Raw genomic sequence first — 19,969 nt, 5'->3', positions numbered from 1 at the left:
CCTACCTGGGAACAGCACACGGCTGATCATGCCCGGCATGATGATCAGGCCCATGGGCAGCATCTTGAGGTAGCTGGCCAGGATGGAGCCCCCCTTGGCGTGGTTCAGGTCCCTGGCGGACAGTGAGCGCTGCACGATGACCTGGGGGCAGGGGGAGGCAGTGAGCCCCAGCCTCCTCGGGATTTCTCGCCCGTGGGCCTCAGGGAGTGTGTGAGATAGGTGCTGTCCCACTAGCCCGAGACCGGCCTGAGACAACCGCGCCCACCCTAACACCCAACAGCATCCCTGCCAGTTGTCTGAGCACCTGGGGCCAAGGTTCTCTCCGGGGACTCAGTCTCCCTAGCTGTCGAGGAGGGAAGGTGTTGGTCCTGAGCAGCCCGTCACCCTGGCAGTTGTCAGGGCGGGAGAAGACCCTGGGTGGGTAGGTTATCAGGGACACCCCCCCACCTCCTGCACCCTCACGAGAGGCTGGCAGGCTCATGCACGTGCCAAGAGCAGACGCTGGTTCCAACTGTGTCGTGTCCCTGGCAGAGGTCTGGGGCTTTAGGACCTGGGTTTAGGGAAGCTTGCGTTTCAGTAATGGAAGGAGCTAGAAGCTGCAGCATGAGGGCAACTCTTCATGTAGCCTCAGGCAGCTCCTGCCTGGGCCTCTGCTTCCAGATCTGCAGAATGGGAGGGGGGTAGTTGGAACTGATGGCATCTGAGATCCCTCCCAGTTCTGACACCAAAAAAAGAATGTGGGACTTTAAACAGCTTTACTGAGACGTGATTCACACACAGTTCAGCCACATAAAGTGTACACCTCCATGGTTTTTAGTATGTTCACAGAGTTGTGCAGTCTATAACTTTGAAATACAAGTATTTTTCCTTCGGTGTTCTGCAGTTTAAATCACCTCCTGCAATCCAGAAGTAGGAATTCTTTGTGATTTTAAGTTATTTTCCAAACACGCAGGTTTGACAGGTAGCTCCTAGCATCTCCCTCTAGACACAGCTCTTGGTGAAGCATTAATTCCAGGGTGCCAGGGCAGGGCAAGCTCTGAAACAGATTTTTCTCTGGTAGATCAGGCAGGGATGGGGTCATTTTCAAAGCTCTCAGGGTGCAGCCCACTGAATCCACTAGAATATTCCTTGGTGTCCATTGGGAGACTCCACCCTCCCCGGCTCATCCTCCAGCACCTTTTCATCAACGGGAGAAAATAACCTGGGTTTACATCAAAGCAAAGGGGCTCCAGGGCATTCTGGGAAATAGTGGCTTGTAGCCTGTTCTCCATCAGAGGACCCCAGATGCTTTCTCTGTGTGGTCTTTTCCATCTTTTCCCAAGGTCTTACCTGGCTGAAGATAGTCAGTACTTAATAGTCGTGGACCTAGTGGGCCATGCTCGATCTAATGTCTGACGCCTAGGGAACAGTTAACATCCAACGGAACAAATGCAGACTCATCATGTCAGGCGTAGGAGTGGAAACAGCCTTTGTTTTAGGAGGAACCTGTTTCCACCACTGTACTCGAACTCCCTCCACTTTCACAAAAGTGGTTTTTGTAAAGGCCCAAAATTGCGTGTGTCCATCTCAGAGGCCCCTTAGTGCTCATTTGTGTTTAGGGTCCTTAAGAGAAACTGTCGTGTGTTTCTTCAGAGGCCCATCTAAGTGTCTCAGAGAAAATGAGATGAAAATCGTACTCCTGTAAAGGAGCTCTGGATCAGAGGTGATTATCCCTCAAGATTTAGGCTTCTGAGCAGTTTGTCATATTCACCTCAAGGTCCAGAAGCGAAGGCATGCCCTTGGAGGTGTGCTCACTCGCACTTACTGTGGAGCGCAGTCCCACAGAGGCTGAATAGCACTTGGATGTTGGCTGGACCGCGTCTAAAAATAGAACTCTGGGACTTCCCTGGCAGTCCAGTGGTTAGGACTCTGTGCTTTCCCTGCCGAGGGCGTGGGTTCAATCCCTGGTCGGGGAACTAAGATCCCACAAGCCCCGTGATGCAGCCCAGGGGAAAAAAAAAAAAAAAAAGAACTCTGACCTGCCCGGGAAGCCACCCCGTTACGTACAATAAACAGCTCTCAGAGCCACGCAGGAAGGCCGACGGTTATCTCCAGTAACCGCTGAGGAGGCTGCACGATGACTGCTCTAATAGTTAGCCCCAGGTGGCCAGGACCTAATCAGTAACCGACAGCATCTCTAACTTTTGTCCCCTGCTCGCTTCCTACCCGCACCAATCACAGGGTCGCCCCACCTCCCGTGTCCCCGGGCCTCGGCCTCCCATCAGGGCCTCCCATCAGGACCTCTGCAGAACTCCCTGGCTCATCTGCCTGCCTTTCAGCCTCTGCCAAATGTGAGGGACGGAAGCTGCCTCCCGTTTGCTGTAGCTCAAAATAAACTGCCTTTGCTTTTCTTAATGAAAAAAAAAAAAAAATGACAGGGTGCCCGGGCTGGCAGCGTGGGGTCTGCAGGGCAAGCTGATTCCAGTCCTGCCTCTCCGCCAGCTCCTGTGACGTGCCGTAAGTCCTTTCCTCGCTTGGGGCCTCAGTCTCCCCGTCTAGACAGCTTCTCTGTAGACCCTTCCCCTGTGATGTCCTGTGATTACAAGAGCCCAGGGCCGCGCTCCCCGCGGGAGAGAAGAATTTCCCTAAATCCCTGCGTGTCTTCCCTTATTTTGCTCCGTGCTCTTGGCGGCCAGCCCCGGGAGGTGGGCGGGACAGCCGTGGTCGCCCCATTCTACAGCTGGAGAAGCTGAGGCTCGGTGCCCCAGCAGGCAAGGCCGGGGCCTCCCCGGCAGCACCCTCCCAGTGCCTCTCTGCACAGGCCCTGCCGGAGGCCAGCTCCCTCTCCCGGCCCGGCCACTGGACCTCCCCGAACCGCTCTGTCCTCGCCTGCAAGATGTGACGTGACCCCCGACCTGCAGGGTTGCTGCAAATCCTGGATGAGGCCGCGTGTGGACGGCCAAGCCCGTGCCCGGGTGGCCGGCTGCGCGTCACCAAGTTTAGGCGTTCATCAGGGCCACCTCAGGGTCAGCCACGGCCCTGTGCCGCCCAGGAGCATTTGGACCCCTTGGCTGTGAGATGGGGACAAGAGAGCCCACGGGAACACGGGGAGAAACGAGGCAACGGGGCCCATGCACTTGACACTGCACCTGACCTGCGCGGGAGCCTGAAAAGTGGTGGCCGCCACGAGGACTGACCCAGCTGCTGCCTGAAAGACAGCCCGTCTGAAACTGCAGCAGCGGCAGGTGACGCGAGGAGCGCCGGCACCACGGGAGCGGGCAGGCCCCAAGGCCCCTCGGGTCTGTGCGCCTCCTGGGGGTGCTGACTGAGCGGCTGAGGTCGGGGAGGGGTGTGGCAGCTCTCTGCCCACCGGGCCTCTGCCTCCTGTTTATTGGGTTTGCTGGGCTCTGATGTCGCCTACGCACTGTGGCTGAGCTGGGAGACACTGAGAAGCCTAAAGAAAACGAAAAGCGCCCGTGGCCCCGGCACACAGAGCTGCCGCTTGCCGCTGGCCACACAGTGGGTGTCCCGGGGGCTGAGGAGAGTCCTGCCAAGCCCCCAGGGCCCAGGAGGTCGGTACCACGCAGGCGGGGGTTCTGGTCCAAGGCCCAGCAGTCGCCCAGGCAGACCCAGCCTGAGCAGGACGATGCGGGGGGGGAAGGCACTCTGGACCACCTTGGGGTCAGCTGCCTCCTTGTGTGACCTTCTTATCCAGGAGGCAAGCCCAGTCCAGCCCTGACCTCCAGGCCACTCTCCTGGCCTTCATGGGAGAATCTCCTGAATGCTGCCCCACCCAGAGACGCCAATGCCATGCCAGGCCATGCTGAGTGGGGAGGGAGTGAGAGGTGCCCTGGGGCAGAGGGGCCCCGGCTGGCCCACAGGGCAGTCTAGACACTTCCCCGCATGCCCTCCACCGCCGGCCTTTCAACCAGCCCCTCGCTCACCCAGGCCGGCGGCCCCCAGGCCCCCCAGGGGTGCTAGGCAGACACCTGTGGTGGGCGCAGCCTACAAGGGACTCTCCGGCACCATGTCACAGATGGGAAAACTGAGGCCCAGCCTCCCAGGGTTCCTGGACCCTCCCAACATAGATTGCCTCCCGCCGTCACAGCCCAGGCAGGGTCTCCCAGCGAGCACACAAAACACCTGTGCTCGGGAGCTGCAGAGCGCTCCTCGCCGGGCAGGCACTCCACCCTGGGCCTCAGCGTTCTGGCCTGTGGATGGGGCCGCCAGGCCTGCCTCGCAGAGAAGCTGCCCCCCTTCACCCCACAGTGACTGGCTGGGTCGACTCTTGGGCTGGCTGCCTCGCTCCTGGGTGGGGCCCTCGAGGCCACGGGTCCAGAGGCGAGGACGGTCATCAGGCCCGTGCCCGCTGAGGCTCTGGTGCTCACGAGGCCCCTTCCCGCCCAAGTGCCACCTGGAGCTACCCGTGGCCCTCGAGGCAGGCAGGGCGGGGGCATCGTCTGCTTCTGCCCAGAGAGGGAGCAGGGCCGCCTGGTGCCACCTGGTACGTGCCCAACTTGGGAAGGCCTAGAGTCAGACTCCGGAGGAAGACCTAGCCGCCACACTCACCACACACGCGGGCGCAGGGGGGAGGCACTGTCTCTGGCATCCCCGTCCGTCCCTCTTACGGAGAATGTGGAGGAGGGGGGCGGGGCATGGGGAAGAGTAGGCGCTGGCCTTAGTGCGACCTCGCAGGCGGACCGTTCCCCTGGGACACGTGGGGAAACCGAGGCACGGAGGACTGGAAGATACTTGTCTAGGACCACCCGTTGGTGAGTGGCAAGGCCAGGAAGCAAACCCAGGTGTGCCGGCTGCAGCCTGCCTGGCAAGGGCCCCTCAGGAAGGGGCAGAGCTGCCCCAGCCCCTGGGTCTCACTCACTCTGCTCTCTCTCTCCCAGGGCCAGCGGTTCCACCACTACCGAGTCCCTAGGGATAAAGATGCCTTCCCGCAGCCGTCGAGGACCCTGGGACCCCCGCAGTACCGCCCCGCCGCCAATGGCGCCCAGAGCTCTGGCAGGAAAGTGGGCCCGGCTGTGGCAGCTCCCCAGCACTGGCAGGCCAAGGGTGGCCCGGAGCCCTGTGAGCTGCCGGGTCCTGGGACCCCAAGACTGGCCCGAAACGCCAGCCCCCAGGCCGACGTCAGGGCCGCCGAGGAGCATTCCAGCCCCTTCGGAATCCCGTACTCCAAACTGTCCCAGTTGAAGCACCTGAAGGCCAGGATGGGTGGCCAGTGGGCTTCATCCGACTCTAAACGGCAGGCCCAGGCCCCCCAGGACTGCAAGGACCCCTAACACCTCGTGCCCGGGCCTGAAGCCACGCCATCCACGGCTTCCACCCCAGCCCGGGCTCACCGCTCAGGTGTTCCCTGGCCGCCCTGACCTCCAGAGCCACCCTGGAAGAAAGGAAGGGAGGGAGGGCGGTGACCTCACCTGGTCGGTGCACCAGTACCAGGTGGCCATGACGGTCAGGCCGAAGGTCATCCCGGTCCATGGGAGGTCCCCCGTGGAGGGGTCTCGGAACATGTGCATGGCGTCTGCCCGTGGCACGTGGCAGGTGGTGTTGGAGATGATCCTGGATGGGACGGCCCGGGCGTAGGCTGGCGCCAGCTGATCATACCCGCCGATCTGCTCGAAAGCTGGAGGGGGTGGGCGGGACAGGCACGGTTGGTGGCTGGCGGCCGTGACTCCCAGCCCCACTGCCCTCAGCTCACGAGTAACTTCTTGCATTAAACTCAACTTTTCCCACTTCACCTTTTCCAGGGTCTGGAAAGGTATGGACGTAGAGGGTTTTAAAAAAGGTGAATTCAAAGGACTATTTTATTTGTATTTAAAATGATAATATTAAATAAGCATTCCACACGAGGGCACCCCAGTGTCCCGCCGGCCTCTGGACGCCCACCAGCCTCAGGTGAGGAGCTCTCTGCCAGGCTGTCGACCCAAGGAAGCAAACGTGTCTTTTCTTGGCATTCGAGGACCTTCCTGAGGAATCTGAAGGGCTAACGTCCTGACCCAGGGGCTTCCAAAGGACATGACTTCGGCAGAGCTGAGTATGGCTGGGGGATGTGGCACTGAGAAGGGACACAGAGTCCCCAGAGGGGCAGGGGCACCACCAAGGCTACACCGCCAGGAGGCCGGCGCGAGCCAACCACGTTCACCCCCTCACTGCTCCTGTCTGCCTCGGGGTCTGGGCCCACCTGTGGCTTTTGCTTTGTCTGTGGTCACTCCCCCGCCCCCATCCAGACCAGGCCTGGCTGCTTGGGTGCCTCTCCCGCAGTGGGCTCCGGGTACACAGGCCCCTGGTCTGTGAGGAGGCTGGGCAGCCACAGGCCCCACTCCCCCGCCTTCCCCAGCAGGCGGCCCGCTGCCCGGACTCTGGGCTCCCGGCACCAGTGCCACCTGTAGCCCAGGCCAGGCCAGGGGGAGTGCTCAGAGCGAACGGACGAACACCAGACACGGGTTGGAAACTGCCCAGCCACAGGGTCCTAGAGTCTGAGTCTGGAAGAGACCGTTTGCTCTCCGTGGGATCCTCCTGGCTCTGCTTGCATACTTCCCGGGATGGGGATCTCACTACCTCTGGGGCAGCCCCCACCCCGAGCTTCCTCCCTGTTCCCAGACCAGGAGATCCAAACCCCCCTTCTCTCCACCTTGCCTTTGTCCCGCTGGCTTCTTGAGATCTTGGACATGCTTTGAAGCAATGGGGGCAGATGTCCAGGCAGGTCTGTGGTCTCCCAAGTGTGTCTGCACACCCACCCGCAGCCCTGCTCCCACTGAGCCCCGAGCCCGCGTGGGTGCGGACAGCCCTGCCTCCTGAGTCAGGTCCGCAGCCAGATGCCAGCCGGCCCGGAGCGGGTGACAGAAGTGCCGCTGGGCAGCAGGGGTGGGAGGGGAGCAGGCCTCCGTCACCCAGGGGAGGCCGGTGGGGGGCTGACTGCCTCGTGGCTTGACCTTGGCTTGACCTCATGAGGCCACCCACCCCCAGTGCGGACACCGGGCCCTGACAGGGCGGCACCCAGACCCCAAAGGGCTCGCTGCTGTGACAGCCCCCATGGCCTCTCACCTTTGACCGTCAGGATCACGGCTCCCACCACCATGATGAGCGTTTGCAGGGCGTCTGTGTAGATCACAGCGGCCAGGCCCCCTGTGGGTGGAGATGAGAGAGCTGGAGGGGCCCTGGCCTCGACAGGGGAGGGACAGGGAGGTGAGCAGAGCTCCGGGAGGGACAGCTGTTCCACATCGACGTCCCCTGCCCTTGCACGGGTGGGTGAGCTGTGGACGCAGCAGCCAGGCCAGCGGAGCCAGCTGCTGAAGCCCAGGTGCCTGACACGAACTGGCCAGGTCCCAGGCTGTGGGAGGGGGCGGCCCCCTGCCCCCCACCAACCGCTCGGGTTCCCGTGCGTGTCCACAGGCCACACCTGCCACCCGCAGGCGCCGTACCTGCGATGGTGTACAGGGCCGTGACGGCGAGCATGAGGATGGTGGACAGGTAGAAGTTCCAGCCCAGGCAGATGTGCACGAAGAGGGCCCCCGCGTACAGGTCGATCTGGGGACGGGAAAGGGGTGTGTGCAGGGGCCCGAGGTAACCGCAGGACCCGGAGCGCCACACACCCGACGTAGAGGAAGAAGGGGAGACCCCCCCCCACCTTCCAGGGACTGTTCTGAAGGGGAGGAAGTCCTGGCTGTGGACAAGCAGTGTGCAGGGGACGTTGCTGATGTTAATAAAGTCCTGAGTGGCCTCTGCCCACCAGGGAGCGGTGTTGCTGTTCAGTCTGGCCCCTGCCTGGGGATGGAAAAGGGAGTCCGGGAGGGCTTCCTGGAGGTGGGGGGTCCAAGAAGACGAGTGAGCCTCCATCTCCAGACCCACGTCTGTCTGGGTCCCTGGGTCCCTGTTCTCTGCTCCCTGTTAAGCAGGGCACCCCAAGAAGAAACCAGATGTGTGCCAGGGGTGGGCTGGGGGAACAGAGGGGCCGTCTCGCTTATTGACCCACCATGGGGTTGACACTGAAGCCAGGACCACGGCTCAGGCCGAGGCTGCTTCCTAGGGCTGAACTGGACACAGTCCTGCCATCCCAGGCCCTGGGGCAGCACAGAGGCAAGAGTTGAAGCCCTGGGGCGAGTCTTCTAGCCTCAGCACTGGAATGGGCCTTACGGACCACAACTGCCCGCCCCTCCCCACTGCGCAGTGGGTGCCCAGGGAAGGAGGGAGGACCCGATCCTGCGGGACCTAGGGCTGGGCCAGGGTCCCTCCCCGCCGCAAGTTTCCGAAACTGCCGTTCTGGGCTTGCTTAATGGCAGGGAGATAACCCAAAATACAGCCTTTGGGGCCAAGAGGCTCCTCAGAGAGCTGGGCAAGCCCGCGGGTTAGCTGAGCTTGCCAAGGCCTGGGGCACCGGCCGAGCTAGGAGCTGACCAGCCCTGCTCGGAGTCAGGCTTGTGGAACCCCTGCTTCCCCCAGGCTCCTCCCCTCCCCTCTCCTGGAGAGGGCACCTGCCAGCGTGGGCACTCAGACGAGGTGTTCTCGGGAGTCGGCGGCCCCTCACTCTGGCCCCCCCACCCTCCGGCTGCGAGTGTGTGTGTCCACCTCCAGCCCAAGCTAAGAAGCCCAGAGCTGCTGGATATCAGAGCAGGAAGGACTCTCCAAGCCCCCTGCTCCGTCAGACCAGGGACAAACGGAGGCCCATGGAGGGCAAGCGACCTCCCCAAGGCGAGGCTCTGGCAGGTATCAGAGATGGAGGGGACCGGCGACGGAGCAGGGGGGCTCTAGAAAGTAGCAGCCCCTCCTCCCACCTGGCTGGCCTCCAGCCACTGCTCAAGACCACTCCCTGGACCCCATCTGCCTCAGAGGACAGCCCTGGCCTGTGCGCCCAGCCTCCAGGCTCTGGCCACGCATCCCTTTAAGCCCAGGTAAGTCTGGTCACGCCGACATTCCACGCCAGGCACTTTGCTGCCTCCAGGCCTTGGCCCGCCCAAGTTCCTCTGCCCTGGGACCTCCCATCTCTGCATCTCATTGCTCAGGACTCAGCCCGCCCCGAAGCCCTGCTCCCCAACTGCTCTACTGCTCAGGGACTTCCTTCCAGGGCAGCAGATCTGAAGAGTGATGCGTGGGCAGCGGGAACAGCACAGGCACAGGTGTGGAGGTGGGACTTTAGCCGCCGATCCCCTGGGGACCCCACGCAGCTGCCGCTGGAGGCCAGCAAATGTGCGGTTGCCTGCTGGCTCTAAAGGAGACCCCGCGAGGAGCCTCAGACGACCCCCGGCCGGCTCTGACCTCTCCTTCTGCCGACGGAGCTCCCTCTCCTGGGGCCCCAGCTGAGCTGCAGCCTGCTAGAAGCTAAGAGCCCCGCTCGGACCTGGGTCTGTGTCCCTGGTGAGCACGTCGCCTTACCTCCTGAGCCTCTGGGTAGAGTGTGGGTGCAGATGTGGAGAAACACAGGCACTTGTGCTCGGCCCCCTCTGGCCCTGCTGGCCTCTGCAGGCCCTGCGCAGGGCAGGCCGCGGAGGCGCAGGCGGGACCCCTGAGGGAGCCGCTCCACTCCATAGAGCGGGGCACGGGCGCAGAGGCACGAAGCAACTGGCCCAAAGCTGCACGGTTGTGAGCAGGGCTGCGGGCTTTAGGGCTGACCCTCGGGGCCCCTGAGAGGGTTGACCCCCCCTTCCTGCACCATCCCACGGGCTTGCAGGGGCCATGAGCCCCGGACATGGGAGGGAGCTGGGCCGAGCTGACCTGCAGGCTAGGGCTGCTCCGCTGGCTCGTCACAGCTTCTCAGCACCCCGAGTGCCCCACAGGCACGTGCCCCCTGGCTGGGCCCTGTCCTGGACACCTTCCTGCATGAGACCCTACTGCCCCCTCCCTTTGTGGATAGCAGAGAAGCTGGGCAGGTCCCTGCACTGACACTTACCACGAGTTTACCCCAAATCAGCCTGTGTCCCCAACCCCCAACCTCGCCCATCTCCACAGAGGCCATCACTGTCCCTTCAGTGTTCTGGACACGTCTCACCTTTGCCACACTCCCTGCACCCAACCCACCGGCCATGGCTGTTGATTCCCAAAGTACTCCTGCCCGCCTCCACTTTCCCCACCCTGGGCCCCGTCCCTTTGGAATCCCCTCGCTGGTCCCTCCTGCACTCGGCTTGTTCAGAGGGAGCGCCGAGGTCTCTGCATCTCCACTCGCGCAGAATGAAACCCACCTCCCGGCCCAGAGGCCCTGCACGCACCCTCTCCCCAGCCCCATCGGCTTCCCTCAGCAGCTGGACCACTGTCTGCAAAGCAAACCTGTCGCTTGCTCCTTCTCTTCCGTCCAGATTTCAGCCCTGCATTTGCTGCACTGATCACCCTTGTACCACTCAGTGTGGATGCACTGCTCTGCTGACTTATCTCATCTGCCTGGAAGGAAAAGTCCTTGAGAACGAGAAATGGGTTCATCATGGGTGCCCACCCAGGGCCTGGCACACAGTAGGTGCTCAATAAACAGGCACGTTTGCATAGACCAGGGGCCGGTACACTATAGCCCACAGGCTTGATCCCATCAGGCGCACTGGTGTGTCTTTCAAACGCCAACAGCAAATTTCAGTGGTGTGTAAGTGGCATGCAAAACTGAGCATACTTTCTATCTGGCCCCTCACGGAAAACCCAGCCGAGCCTGACATAGATGATTCCATTCAGTCCCATGAGGTGTGCCGGGCACCTAGTACCACTGGGGATACACCAATGAACAGAGAAAAAATGGGGGAGGCAGACTGTGGCCATTCTAATGAAATCATTCGGCGTAAGAAGGTAGCACGTGTGTGAAAGACAGGGGGCGCAGGTCTGCACCTGCGGGGCAGCCGAGGGCCTCGCTGAGAGGGTGAGCTGTGAAAGACCTGAGAGGCAGGGGCGTGAGCCACATGGATATCCAGGAGAAGAGGTTCCAGCCAGAGGACACAGCAGGTGCAAAGGCCCTGTGGCAGGGTCATGCCTCGGGTGTGCTCAGTGTAGCTGGAGTGATGTCTGCGTCGGGAGAAGCAGGAGAGGTGAGGGTCTTGCTGGCCACGGTTGGCCTTTACCCTGAGTGGCCTGGGGTGTCAGGCCGGGTTTCTCTATTTCCCAGAGCACACGGTGATGGAGCTCGGTTCCCCCCAAGCCCGTGTGAGGCCCCCTGCCACCCATGGCTTGCTCTCTCTGCACACCACTGTCCCCACATGGGGGCTGGCGGCAGGCGGGCCCTGTGGTCTCTGGACAGGCTGCAGCTGGTGAGGGTCCTGGGCGTTCTTGGGGCTCCACCCAGTGAGGTCAGGGCCTCTGGGGGCCGGCTGGGCACACACACTGCAAACAGCTTCAGCCCCAAACATTAGCTGGGGGGCCCCAGTCCCTCCCAGACCCAGCCCGGCAATCCGCATTCCTCCTGCTTCCCTGTCCGCTTCATCCAGGCAGCCCCAGCCTTGAGGCTCCCCATTTTATAGGTGGGCAAACTGAGTCATCCCATCACAAAGTGGAGTCTGAAGTACCACGCCTGGCTCCTTCAGCGCCACACGGCAGCGCTCGGGCCCACTGGGCTCTAACGGTTGTCCCTGCCTGATTCAGCAAGTGGTGGCCACTCCCTAGGCCTCAATCGTCTTGTCTGTAAACAGGGCTGCACACGAGGTGGCCTCGAAGGATCCCCCACTTTGCCCCCCAACCCGACATTCTGGACGTCCTGCCCAAGCTATGGGTGTGACGTGTGAGCTCTGCCTCAGAGCCACCAGTAGGACGAACAGGGGGGTGGGCGGAGACGAAACCCCTTCGACCAGGGGTTGGCCTCACCAGACTGCCCCCCGCCCCCCGCCTCTCGCCCCTGTCCCCTCCAGTCCATCCTCTGGGGGTGCCGGTGGCACTAACACAGACCTGACCGTGTCACCTCTGCTCAAAGCCTCCAGGGCCCCTGGGGCACTCCTCACTCATCTCCGACGGAGCCCCCTGGGCCAGGGCGGGAACTGCCACCCAAGAGCCAGCTGCAGCCCTCAGGTCTGCCTCAGCTGCCACCGCTCCCGGTCACCTCCCTCCCAGCTCCTCCTCTGCTCCCGAGGCGCCTGACCCCTGCAGTCTGGGCCTCCGGACGGGACCACCCCAGACGCGCCCTACGCCGTGCACCTCTCTCCTTGGCGTTTGCACCCCCCATGCCGTGCGTACCCCCTTCTCCACTAGACCCCAACCAACGCAACCCCAGCAGGCACTGCCAACCCCTCTTCTGGGTCCGCACTGTCCCCCCCGCCCACCGTGACACACCTGCGTCCCCCTGTACTGAGGCCCTGCTGCCAGGGAGGCGCCCGGCACGGGGTGGGGGGGTGGGGGGGTGGGGGGGGCGGGGGGGGAGGAGCCCGCGTGGGAACTGGGCCTGGAGAGCAGCGGCGCCGTCCTGGTCGGTAGAGGGAAGCCCCAGGGGAGAACTCTTAGGATCTGTCCAGGGAAGAAGGTGGCGCCTGCTCTCTAAACACCCCGAAACCCACCCAGAAGGAGACGTGCAGACGCGCAGCTCCGGTGAAGGCCCGGCCGGCCGAGGCTCCCGGGGCTGCAGGGGCCGCGGAGGAGGAAGCCCCGGCCACGCCCTCAGAAGCGCCAGGCCTCACGCGGGAGGAAGCAGGCTCGGGGCTGCGCGGGCTCGCTCGGCCAGAAGCAGGCCGCCCAGGCCCCGCCGACCACCTCTGAGCCCTCGCAGGGGCCGGAGCTGGAGCGGCTGGACGGCCTCAGGGGACCGGCAGGCACCGAGGACTCGGGAGGGAGAACCCGAGGCCTGGTGCTGCCGCGGAGTTCTCGCGCGCCGGGGACCAGCTCCCCGCCCTCCCGGCCTCCGTCTCCCTACCTGTGAAACGCAGGGTGTGGACAAGACGCGCCCCACGCTGGCCCTCCAGCGGGGCCAGGCCAGGCCCGCAAGGGAAAGGGGGCGCCGCGGGGTCAGCCTAGCGGAGGACTGACAACCAAACGGCATCACGGGCCAGAGACCTCGGGCTCTGGGCGCCCCCTAGTGGGCGGTCCCGGCTCACCCGGTGCCGGCCCTTAACCGTAACCCCTGACACCCCGCATCCAGAACCTGGGCAAAGCAGGAGTCACGGGGCCTGCGTTCTGACCCCAAATTCGCCGGCTGCTGAGCCCAGCCCCAGGGTGCTGGGCCAGCTGTGTGACCCTAGGCAAGTCAGTGTGCCTCTCTAGGCCTCAGTTTCCCCAGCTGTTAGACAAGGCAGAGACAGATCAAGGGATGTCAGGTCCCTTCGAGGACCCCAGAGCAGGGGTGTTCCAGCCAGAAGCTGGGGGTGGGGCAGCTCACCGATATCTTGGTGAAGACAGACAGCAGCAGCGACAGGACAGACAGGTACATGCGTATCCGTTGGCCTCCATAGCGCTTCTGGATGTATTCAGGCATGGTGACAATCTGGCGGGGGCACGGGGGCAGGGGTTAAGCGTGCTGCGAGACCACAGCCCATGTTCAGGACCGGGAGCTTCTCACACTCCCAACGCCAGGCCTGGAATTCCAGGCTAAGCGCTCTGATCACATCCTGAGGGGCTCAGGCCTGGGTGTGGCAGGCTGAGACAGGAGGAATGGATTCGGGGGACTGTGCCTGGGGGCACAGGGATGAGTTTGGAGGCTGTGGTGACAAATCCAGTGAGCTTCGGCTGGTTGGGGAAGCCGGCTGTGCCCGACTGAGACAACCAGGAAAGGGGATCCCCTGGACTTAGTGACAGCCCAGCTGGGGCTGAAGGAGTGGTGGAGTCAAGGACAGTGTCCCCTGGGTGTGCCACCCAGGTGTGCAGCCCAGGTGTCTCACCCAGGTGTGTAGCCCAGTGCACAGCCCAGGTGTGCAGCCTGTGTGCTCGGGTAGATGCATCATCCCCCAGATGCAACACGCAGGTACAGCAGAAACCAACAGACGAGGCCCATGGGCTGAGGTCCAAGGGGACCTGTCTTCGTGGGCTGATGGGAATGTTAGTTGGACTAACAACAAACCCAGAACTGAGAGTTGTGGGTTCACTCACCTTGTGAGTGAAGCCAGGGGTCCTGCCCATCACCACCACCCACTCCAACCAAGGCCCGGACGCAGGCGGGGCTGTCCTGAGGCCCCAGGAGCAGACTCACCTCCGAAGAGATGTAGATGGGCACGAACACCCACGCCAGGGCCAGCAGCACGTACGTGGCCTGAGGGGGACAGAGGCAGAGTAAGGACAGCAGACACCAGGGGTCTGGAGGCCTGAGTTGCCAGGAGAACCTGGGGCGGCCCCGCCCCCGCAGCCCTATAAACAGACAGCCAGGCAAAGGCTCACGGCTTCCCGCGGCTCTTCAGCATTCTGAAGACCCAGCTTCCCCAGGAGCGCCGCCTGCCTGGACGCTGGCCACGCCGGTTGCTGGGAGCTGCCCCTCTGGCCACAGAGGGGTAGGCTCTGATGCAGCCCCATCCAGCATCTCTCAAGGTTGCTGTGCTTCCTCCCACGGCCCCACACAGCCTGGGCCCGCCTTCCAGGAGCTCACATGCCACTCGAAGCCTGCCACCGCCAGGCCTCCAGCTGCACCCGAACCCGCCAGTCCGATGAAGAGGCCCGAGCCCTCGCTGCTGGCAAAGAGGGAGGCTCCCATCTGGAGGAGAGAGAGGAAAAGGATCTAGCAAGAGGCCCACCCCGACTCCGAGCCCCACCCTTGCCACGTTTTCCAGCACCCCCGCTTGGGGACCCCCTGTCAGTCTCAGCCTGCCCCATCACTGCCTGCTTGGGCTGGCCTGGGGGGTGACGTTGGGTGAGGAGGACACACAGTGACCGCAGGGATGCAGATGAGGGCTGACCTAGAGATCAGATGCGGCCCCACTGGAAGGAGGGGCGGGAGGAGACAGGGTGTACTCACCGGCCCCCACGTCATGTCCCGGCCCGCCAGGAAGTAGCCGCTCACTGTGTTCCTGCTGGCCCGGCACGAGGACTGCAAGGACAGAAGTGGAAACTGGAGCCCTCGCGTGGCTCGTGCCGCTGCTGCGGAAACAGTCCGCTGGCTCCCCAAAGACTTAGACACACAGATTATCCCGGGACCCAGCAAATCCACTCCCAGGATACAGAGAACTGGAAACAGGTGCTCGAGCAAAACCTGTACTCGAATGTTCACAGCGGTGTTATTCACAACGCCAAAGGGTGGAAACAGCCCCAGTGCTCATCAGCTGATGGCGTTAGGAGTAGACAGGAGGAGGCCCTCCCCTCCGTGCAGGGTCCTGGGGTTCACTGCGCAAGTCCCTGTCCCCTGAAGCCCCGGGGTTCACCTGTAAACGGGGCTGGCCTTTGGCCCGGGGCTGTGGGAGAGTTAGGGTGATGTGCACAGTGCCTGCATAGAAGGGGCCCCGCTGCTGCCTGTGATGACCAAAATCGCTTCTCTCCTATCAAAGGCGGGAGAAACTGGCTTATGAACTAGGCTAGGCTGGTGGACACGGAGTTGTCAAAACAGAGACCCCCAGGTCCTGCGCGCCCCTCCCCGCCTCTGGATTCTGGCCCAGCTGGTTTGGTGCAGCCGAGAACCCCTGTGATTCTATCGTTCAGGGCGATGTTCGCCCAGTGAGTCCATCTGACATCGGAGGCGAGGCCAGGAAGACGGCGTGCCGTGCCCGGGCCCCCAGCGTGTCAGCCGCATAGAAGGCCCCAAGCCTCGCACTCGGCCTGCCCTTAGAGAGACTTCCTATTCCTCACTTTAGAGACTGAGAAGCTGCTGCCAGAGAGGGAAAGGGGCTCGGTCAAGGCTCCGACAAATCTCCCCTGGGGCTGGGAGGAGGACCCCGCGGGCACCAGGCCTCCAGGGAGAGGATGCAACGCCTAGGGATGTGCCGGCCGGTTCCCGCACCCCACTGCCCACCCCAGCTGGTACCACCACCGTCCTCTCACCCATATGCCCACGGCCACGTTCAGGGCAAAATACACGGTTATGATGGTGATGTCGACCACGCTCAGCTGCGGCCCGGGGGCGTGGGGGCCGCTGGTAGAGTTGTCCGCAGCCATCCTGCAGCAGGGCCAGCTCGAGCGGGAGGGACTGAGGCCAGGCCAGGGCAGAAAGGGCTTCCCGGCAGGAAATAAATTGATGATTAAACCGAGCCGACGGTGCCACCTCCTGCCCACGGTGTGGCCGCGTGCAGGGAAGCTGCTTCAAAGTGCAGCTACATCTCCTCCACCCCCAGTGGGGATCGAGGGAGTGGGGAGCGCTCGGGGGAGGCTCGGGCAAAGTAAAGGGAGCCTAGTGGATCCAGAGGCAACCAGAATCGTCCCAGAAAGGGGTCGTTACTGAATGGGTGGCTGAACCTGTATGTAATTCGGATAAGAAGCACGGAGGGTTGGGGACAGATGCCCCACTTCTGGGGACACTACCATGATGGCAGCCACATCCTTCTGCACCCAGCAGGCCGTGAGTGGACCGAGAGGGTCCTGGGATAGAGACTTGCGTCACATGGTTCACTTCCAGCCACGGCAGTCCTGGTCCTAGAACACCCTTCGCTGGACAATAAAGGCCTGTCACCAAATTTCCTGCTCCCTTTTCTAGACCAGTGATCAGGCCAAACCGTCCCATCCTGACCATCCCCTTGGGTCCCCAGGGTCTCCCAGGACCACAGATACTGGGTCCTAGTATCCAGCAAGCGTCTGCCAGGGGCTGAGAGCCACCCTGCTTAGCTCTTCTGCACACTGTCCCCTTTTGCGCTCAGAGTAGGTGGTACGGGTCACAGTCAAGGGACGAAGGCAGGAGGCTGGCCACCTGTCCCTGCACGACCACTTGAGGGCCAGAGCTGGGCTTCAGCTCCACATCCGACCCCAGATGCTCCCTGTTGGTGGCAATGATGTCTCTGGTTCCACTGGGTCCTTCCTGCTCAGATTGCTCACTAATTAAATCAGTGTGTACAGCCGGGTGGGTCTCCGTGGGTGACATTTGGAGTTTAACCAGGACACGCAACCCCTCCAGAAGTGTTAATGAGTGAACGGCTGCCACTGGGAACACACTGGCCTGCAAAACCAACTGTGCCTGTTACTCGGTAACCGAGGCAGAGGGTTTAAAGATTAATCCCCTCACATGCGGGACTAGACGGGGAAGAAAAAGTAAGTCACTGCTTACCGTAAAGTCAGGCAGGCTCAGACCGCCCCTCCCCAACTACCCTCACCTTCAACAAACTAGCCTCTCAGGTGGTTTTACTTCCCAAGCCATTGCTAGAAATGTATCGTGAATCAAAAGATCACTTTGGGGCTTCCCTGGTGGCACAATGGTTGAGAGTCCGCCTGCCGATGCAGGGGACGCAGGTTCGTGCCCCGGTCCGGGAGGATCCCACATGCCGCGGAGCGGCTGGGCCCGTGAGCCATGGCCGCTGAGCCTGCGCGTCAGGAGCCTGTGCTCCACAACGGGAGAGGCCACAACAGTGAGAGGCCTGCGTACCGCTAAAAAAAAAAAAAAAAAGAAAGAAAAAAAAAGAAAAAGATCACTTTGTACTGGTCAGAGGGCACAACGGGATAACATCCAGATTTATGAAACTGGTCTCCTAAAGATGCAGTAGCTGAAAGAACAGTATTTGGTCCCCGCTCTGCAGCCTGGGTCTCGGAAGGAAATAAACCACTTAGAGACAACACTGCCACCCACTCCACCTTCTGATCAAAAGGCCTGGGTAAAGGAGGCCAAGAAGAGCTGATGGATGGGGACAGCGAGAGGGCGGCAGTGGAGGAAATGAAGGAAGCATTTATGTCCTGTTTACAAACACCACTTCTGACACCAAATGTGTGTGGGTTTTCTCCACTCCGACCAATTCTCCATCCCTCTGGACACCAACTGGGTGTCCTGTGACTCAACTCAATTCTGACATTATCTGCGAGTTAGCGCAGACCCCACAGGCTAAGGGCTCAGTCCGGCAAAACTGCTCCCACTTCAGATGCCAGGTGTAAGTCCTGGGCCTCCCGTACTTCTGCTGAGCGTCTGTAAATTGGGAGCTCCCATACCCCTTCTTCAGGTTTGATAATTTGCTAAGATGGCTCACAGAACTCAGGGAAACACTCGATTACTTATGATTATTATAAAGGATATTTCTACAGGATTCAGATGAAGAGGTCCATTGAGTGGAGTCCAGAAGAGTCCTAGCACCAGTGTGTTCACCAACCTGGGACAGTGTGTTCCCTTCATCGTGTGGGGTTTTTATGGAGGTGTTATCACCTAGGCATGATGGATTAGATCACTGACACTAATAATTAGCTCAAGACTGAAAGTTTCAATCCTCTCATCATGCCTTGGTCTTTCTGGTGTCCAGCCCCATCCTGAAGCTCTCTAGGGGCCACTGGACTGTATACTTTAAAATAGTTTAAGTGGTGAATTTTATGTTATGTGCATTTTACCTTGAGGATAAAATAAATAGGCTTCTGGAATTTAAAAGGCTTTAGAGGTCTTGGCCTCCTGCGGAGATGTACTGAACCAAGGTAGGACCCTGCACCTATTAAGATTTTCTTCAAATAAACAGCAATACAAGAACAGTAGGGGACTCTAATGCCTCACTCTAACAATGCACAGATCATCCAGACAGAGAAGCATAAGGATACGGTGATTTGAACAACACTACAAACCAATAGACCTAACAGACATATGCAGAACATTCTATCTAATGACAGCAGAATACATATTCTCAAGTGCATATGGAACATCTTCTAGAATAGACTATATGTTGGGCCACAAAAGAGGTCATAGCAAATTCAAGAAGAATGAAATCATACCAAGTATCTTCTCTGACCACAGAGGTGTGAAACTAGAAACCAATAACAAGAAGAAAACTGGAAAATTCACAAATACATGGAAATTAAGCAACACCCTCCTGAACAACCAATGGATCAAAGAAGAAATTATAGGGGAAATAAAAAAGTTTCTTGGGCTTCCCTGGTGGCGCAGTGGTTGAGAGTCCGCCTGCCGATGCAGGGGACACGGCGTCTTGCCCCGGTCCGGGAAGATCCCACATGCTGCGGAGCGGCTGGGCCCGTGAGCCATGGCCGCTGAGCCTGCGCGTCCGGAGCCTGTGCTCTGCAAAGGGAGAGACCACAACAGTGAGAGGCCCGCATACCGCAAAAAAAAAAAAAAAAAAAAGTTTCTTGAGACGGATAAAAATGGAAACACAACATACCAAAACTTATAGGTTGCAGCAAAAGCAGTTCCAAGAGGGAATTATATAGCAATAAATGCCTCAATTAAGAAGCAAGAAAGATCCCCCCCAAATAACCTAACACTATGACTCAAGGAACTAGGAGAAAAACAAATGGAGCCCCAAGTTAGCAGAAGGAAAGGAATAACAAAGACTACAGTAGAAATAAATGAAATAGAGAACAGGAAAACAATAAAAAAGATTAACCAAACTAAGAGCTGGTTCTTTAAAAAAATTTAAAAATTGACAAAACTTTAGTTAGATTAACCCAGGAAAAAAGAGAGGACACATATCAACAAAATTTTAAATGAAAAAGGAGACATTACAACCAATACAACAGGAATACAAAGGATGACAAGAGGCTACTATGAACAACTATATGCCAACCAACTGAACAAGCTACAATAAATGGAAAAATTCTTAGAAACATACGAACTACCAAGATTGAATCAGGAAGAGATAGAAAGTCTGAACAGACCGATTACTGGTAATGAGATTGAGTCAGTAATCATAAATTTCCAAATGAAGAAAAGCCCAGGACCAGATGGCTTCACTGGTGAATTCTGCCAAACATTAGAGAATTAATGCCAATCCTTCTCAAAATCTTCCCAAAAACATCAAAGAGGAGCTTGAACACTCTCAAGGTCATATGACAAGGCTAGCATTACCCTGATGCCAAAGCCAGAAAAGGACACTACAAGTAAAGAACCAATATCCCTGATGAATTTAGATGCAAAAACTCTCAGTAAAATACTAGCAAACCAAACTCAGCAGCACATTAAAAGGATCATTCATCATGATTAGGTGAGATTTATACTGGGATGCAAGGATAGTTCAACATATGGAAATCAATGGGATAAATCACATTAATAGAA

At 59.8% G+C, this 19,969-nt stretch overlaps 2 protein-coding genes across 13 annotated transcripts in view; one reads left to right on the top strand and one right to left on the bottom strand.

Moving 5' to 3' along the window:
• Window positions 1–5,845, top strand: part of FAM83G (family with sequence similarity 83 member G) — a 29,497-nt gene extending 23,652 nt beyond the window's left edge. For both annotated transcript variants that reach the window (XM_033846601.2, XM_033846600.2), the window contains one exon: window positions 4,878–5,845. In XM_033846601.2, coding sequence (XP_033702492.1) covers window positions 4,878–5,270 — 393 coding nt within the window. In that variant the 3' untranslated portion in view covers window positions 5,271–5,845. The remainder of the gene's footprint in view (window positions 1–4,877) is intronic.
• The window catches only part of SLC5A10 (solute carrier family 5 member 10), a 67,691-nt gene that overhangs the window by 38,909 nt on the left and 8,813 nt on the right, over window positions 1–19,969 (bottom strand). For 2 of the 11 annotated variants that reach the window (XM_073798133.1, XM_073798138.1), the window contains exons 1-9: window positions 15,832–17,303; window positions 14,816–14,887; window positions 14,450–14,554; window positions 14,060–14,119; window positions 13,253–13,357; window positions 7,413–7,518; window positions 7,036–7,116; window positions 5,409–5,614; window positions 6–141 (exon numbers count right to left, since the gene is read on the bottom strand). In XM_073798133.1, the coding sequence (XP_073654234.1) occupies window positions 6–141; window positions 5,409–5,614; window positions 7,036–7,116; window positions 7,413–7,518; window positions 13,253–13,357; window positions 14,060–14,119; window positions 14,450–14,554; window positions 14,816–14,887; window positions 15,832–15,945 (985 nt within the window). In that variant the 5' untranslated portion in view covers window positions 15,946–17,303. Of the gene's footprint in view, window positions 1–5; window positions 142–5,408; window positions 5,615–7,035; window positions 7,117–7,412; window positions 7,519–13,252; window positions 13,358–14,059; window positions 14,120–14,449; window positions 14,555–14,815; window positions 14,888–15,831; window positions 18,977–19,969 lie in introns of those variants that run through there. The other 9 variants (XM_073798135.1, XM_073798139.1, XM_073798136.1 and 6 more) reach the window with 8 other exon arrangements.

This window comes from Tursiops truncatus, chromosome 20, assembly GCF_011762595.2.
Source record: "Tursiops truncatus isolate mTurTru1 chromosome 20, mTurTru1.mat.Y, whole genome shotgun sequence".
NCBI lineage: Eukaryota > Metazoa > Chordata > Mammalia > Artiodactyla > Delphinidae > Tursiops > Tursiops truncatus.
This window is presented reverse-complemented; position numbering and strand designations above follow the sequence as displayed.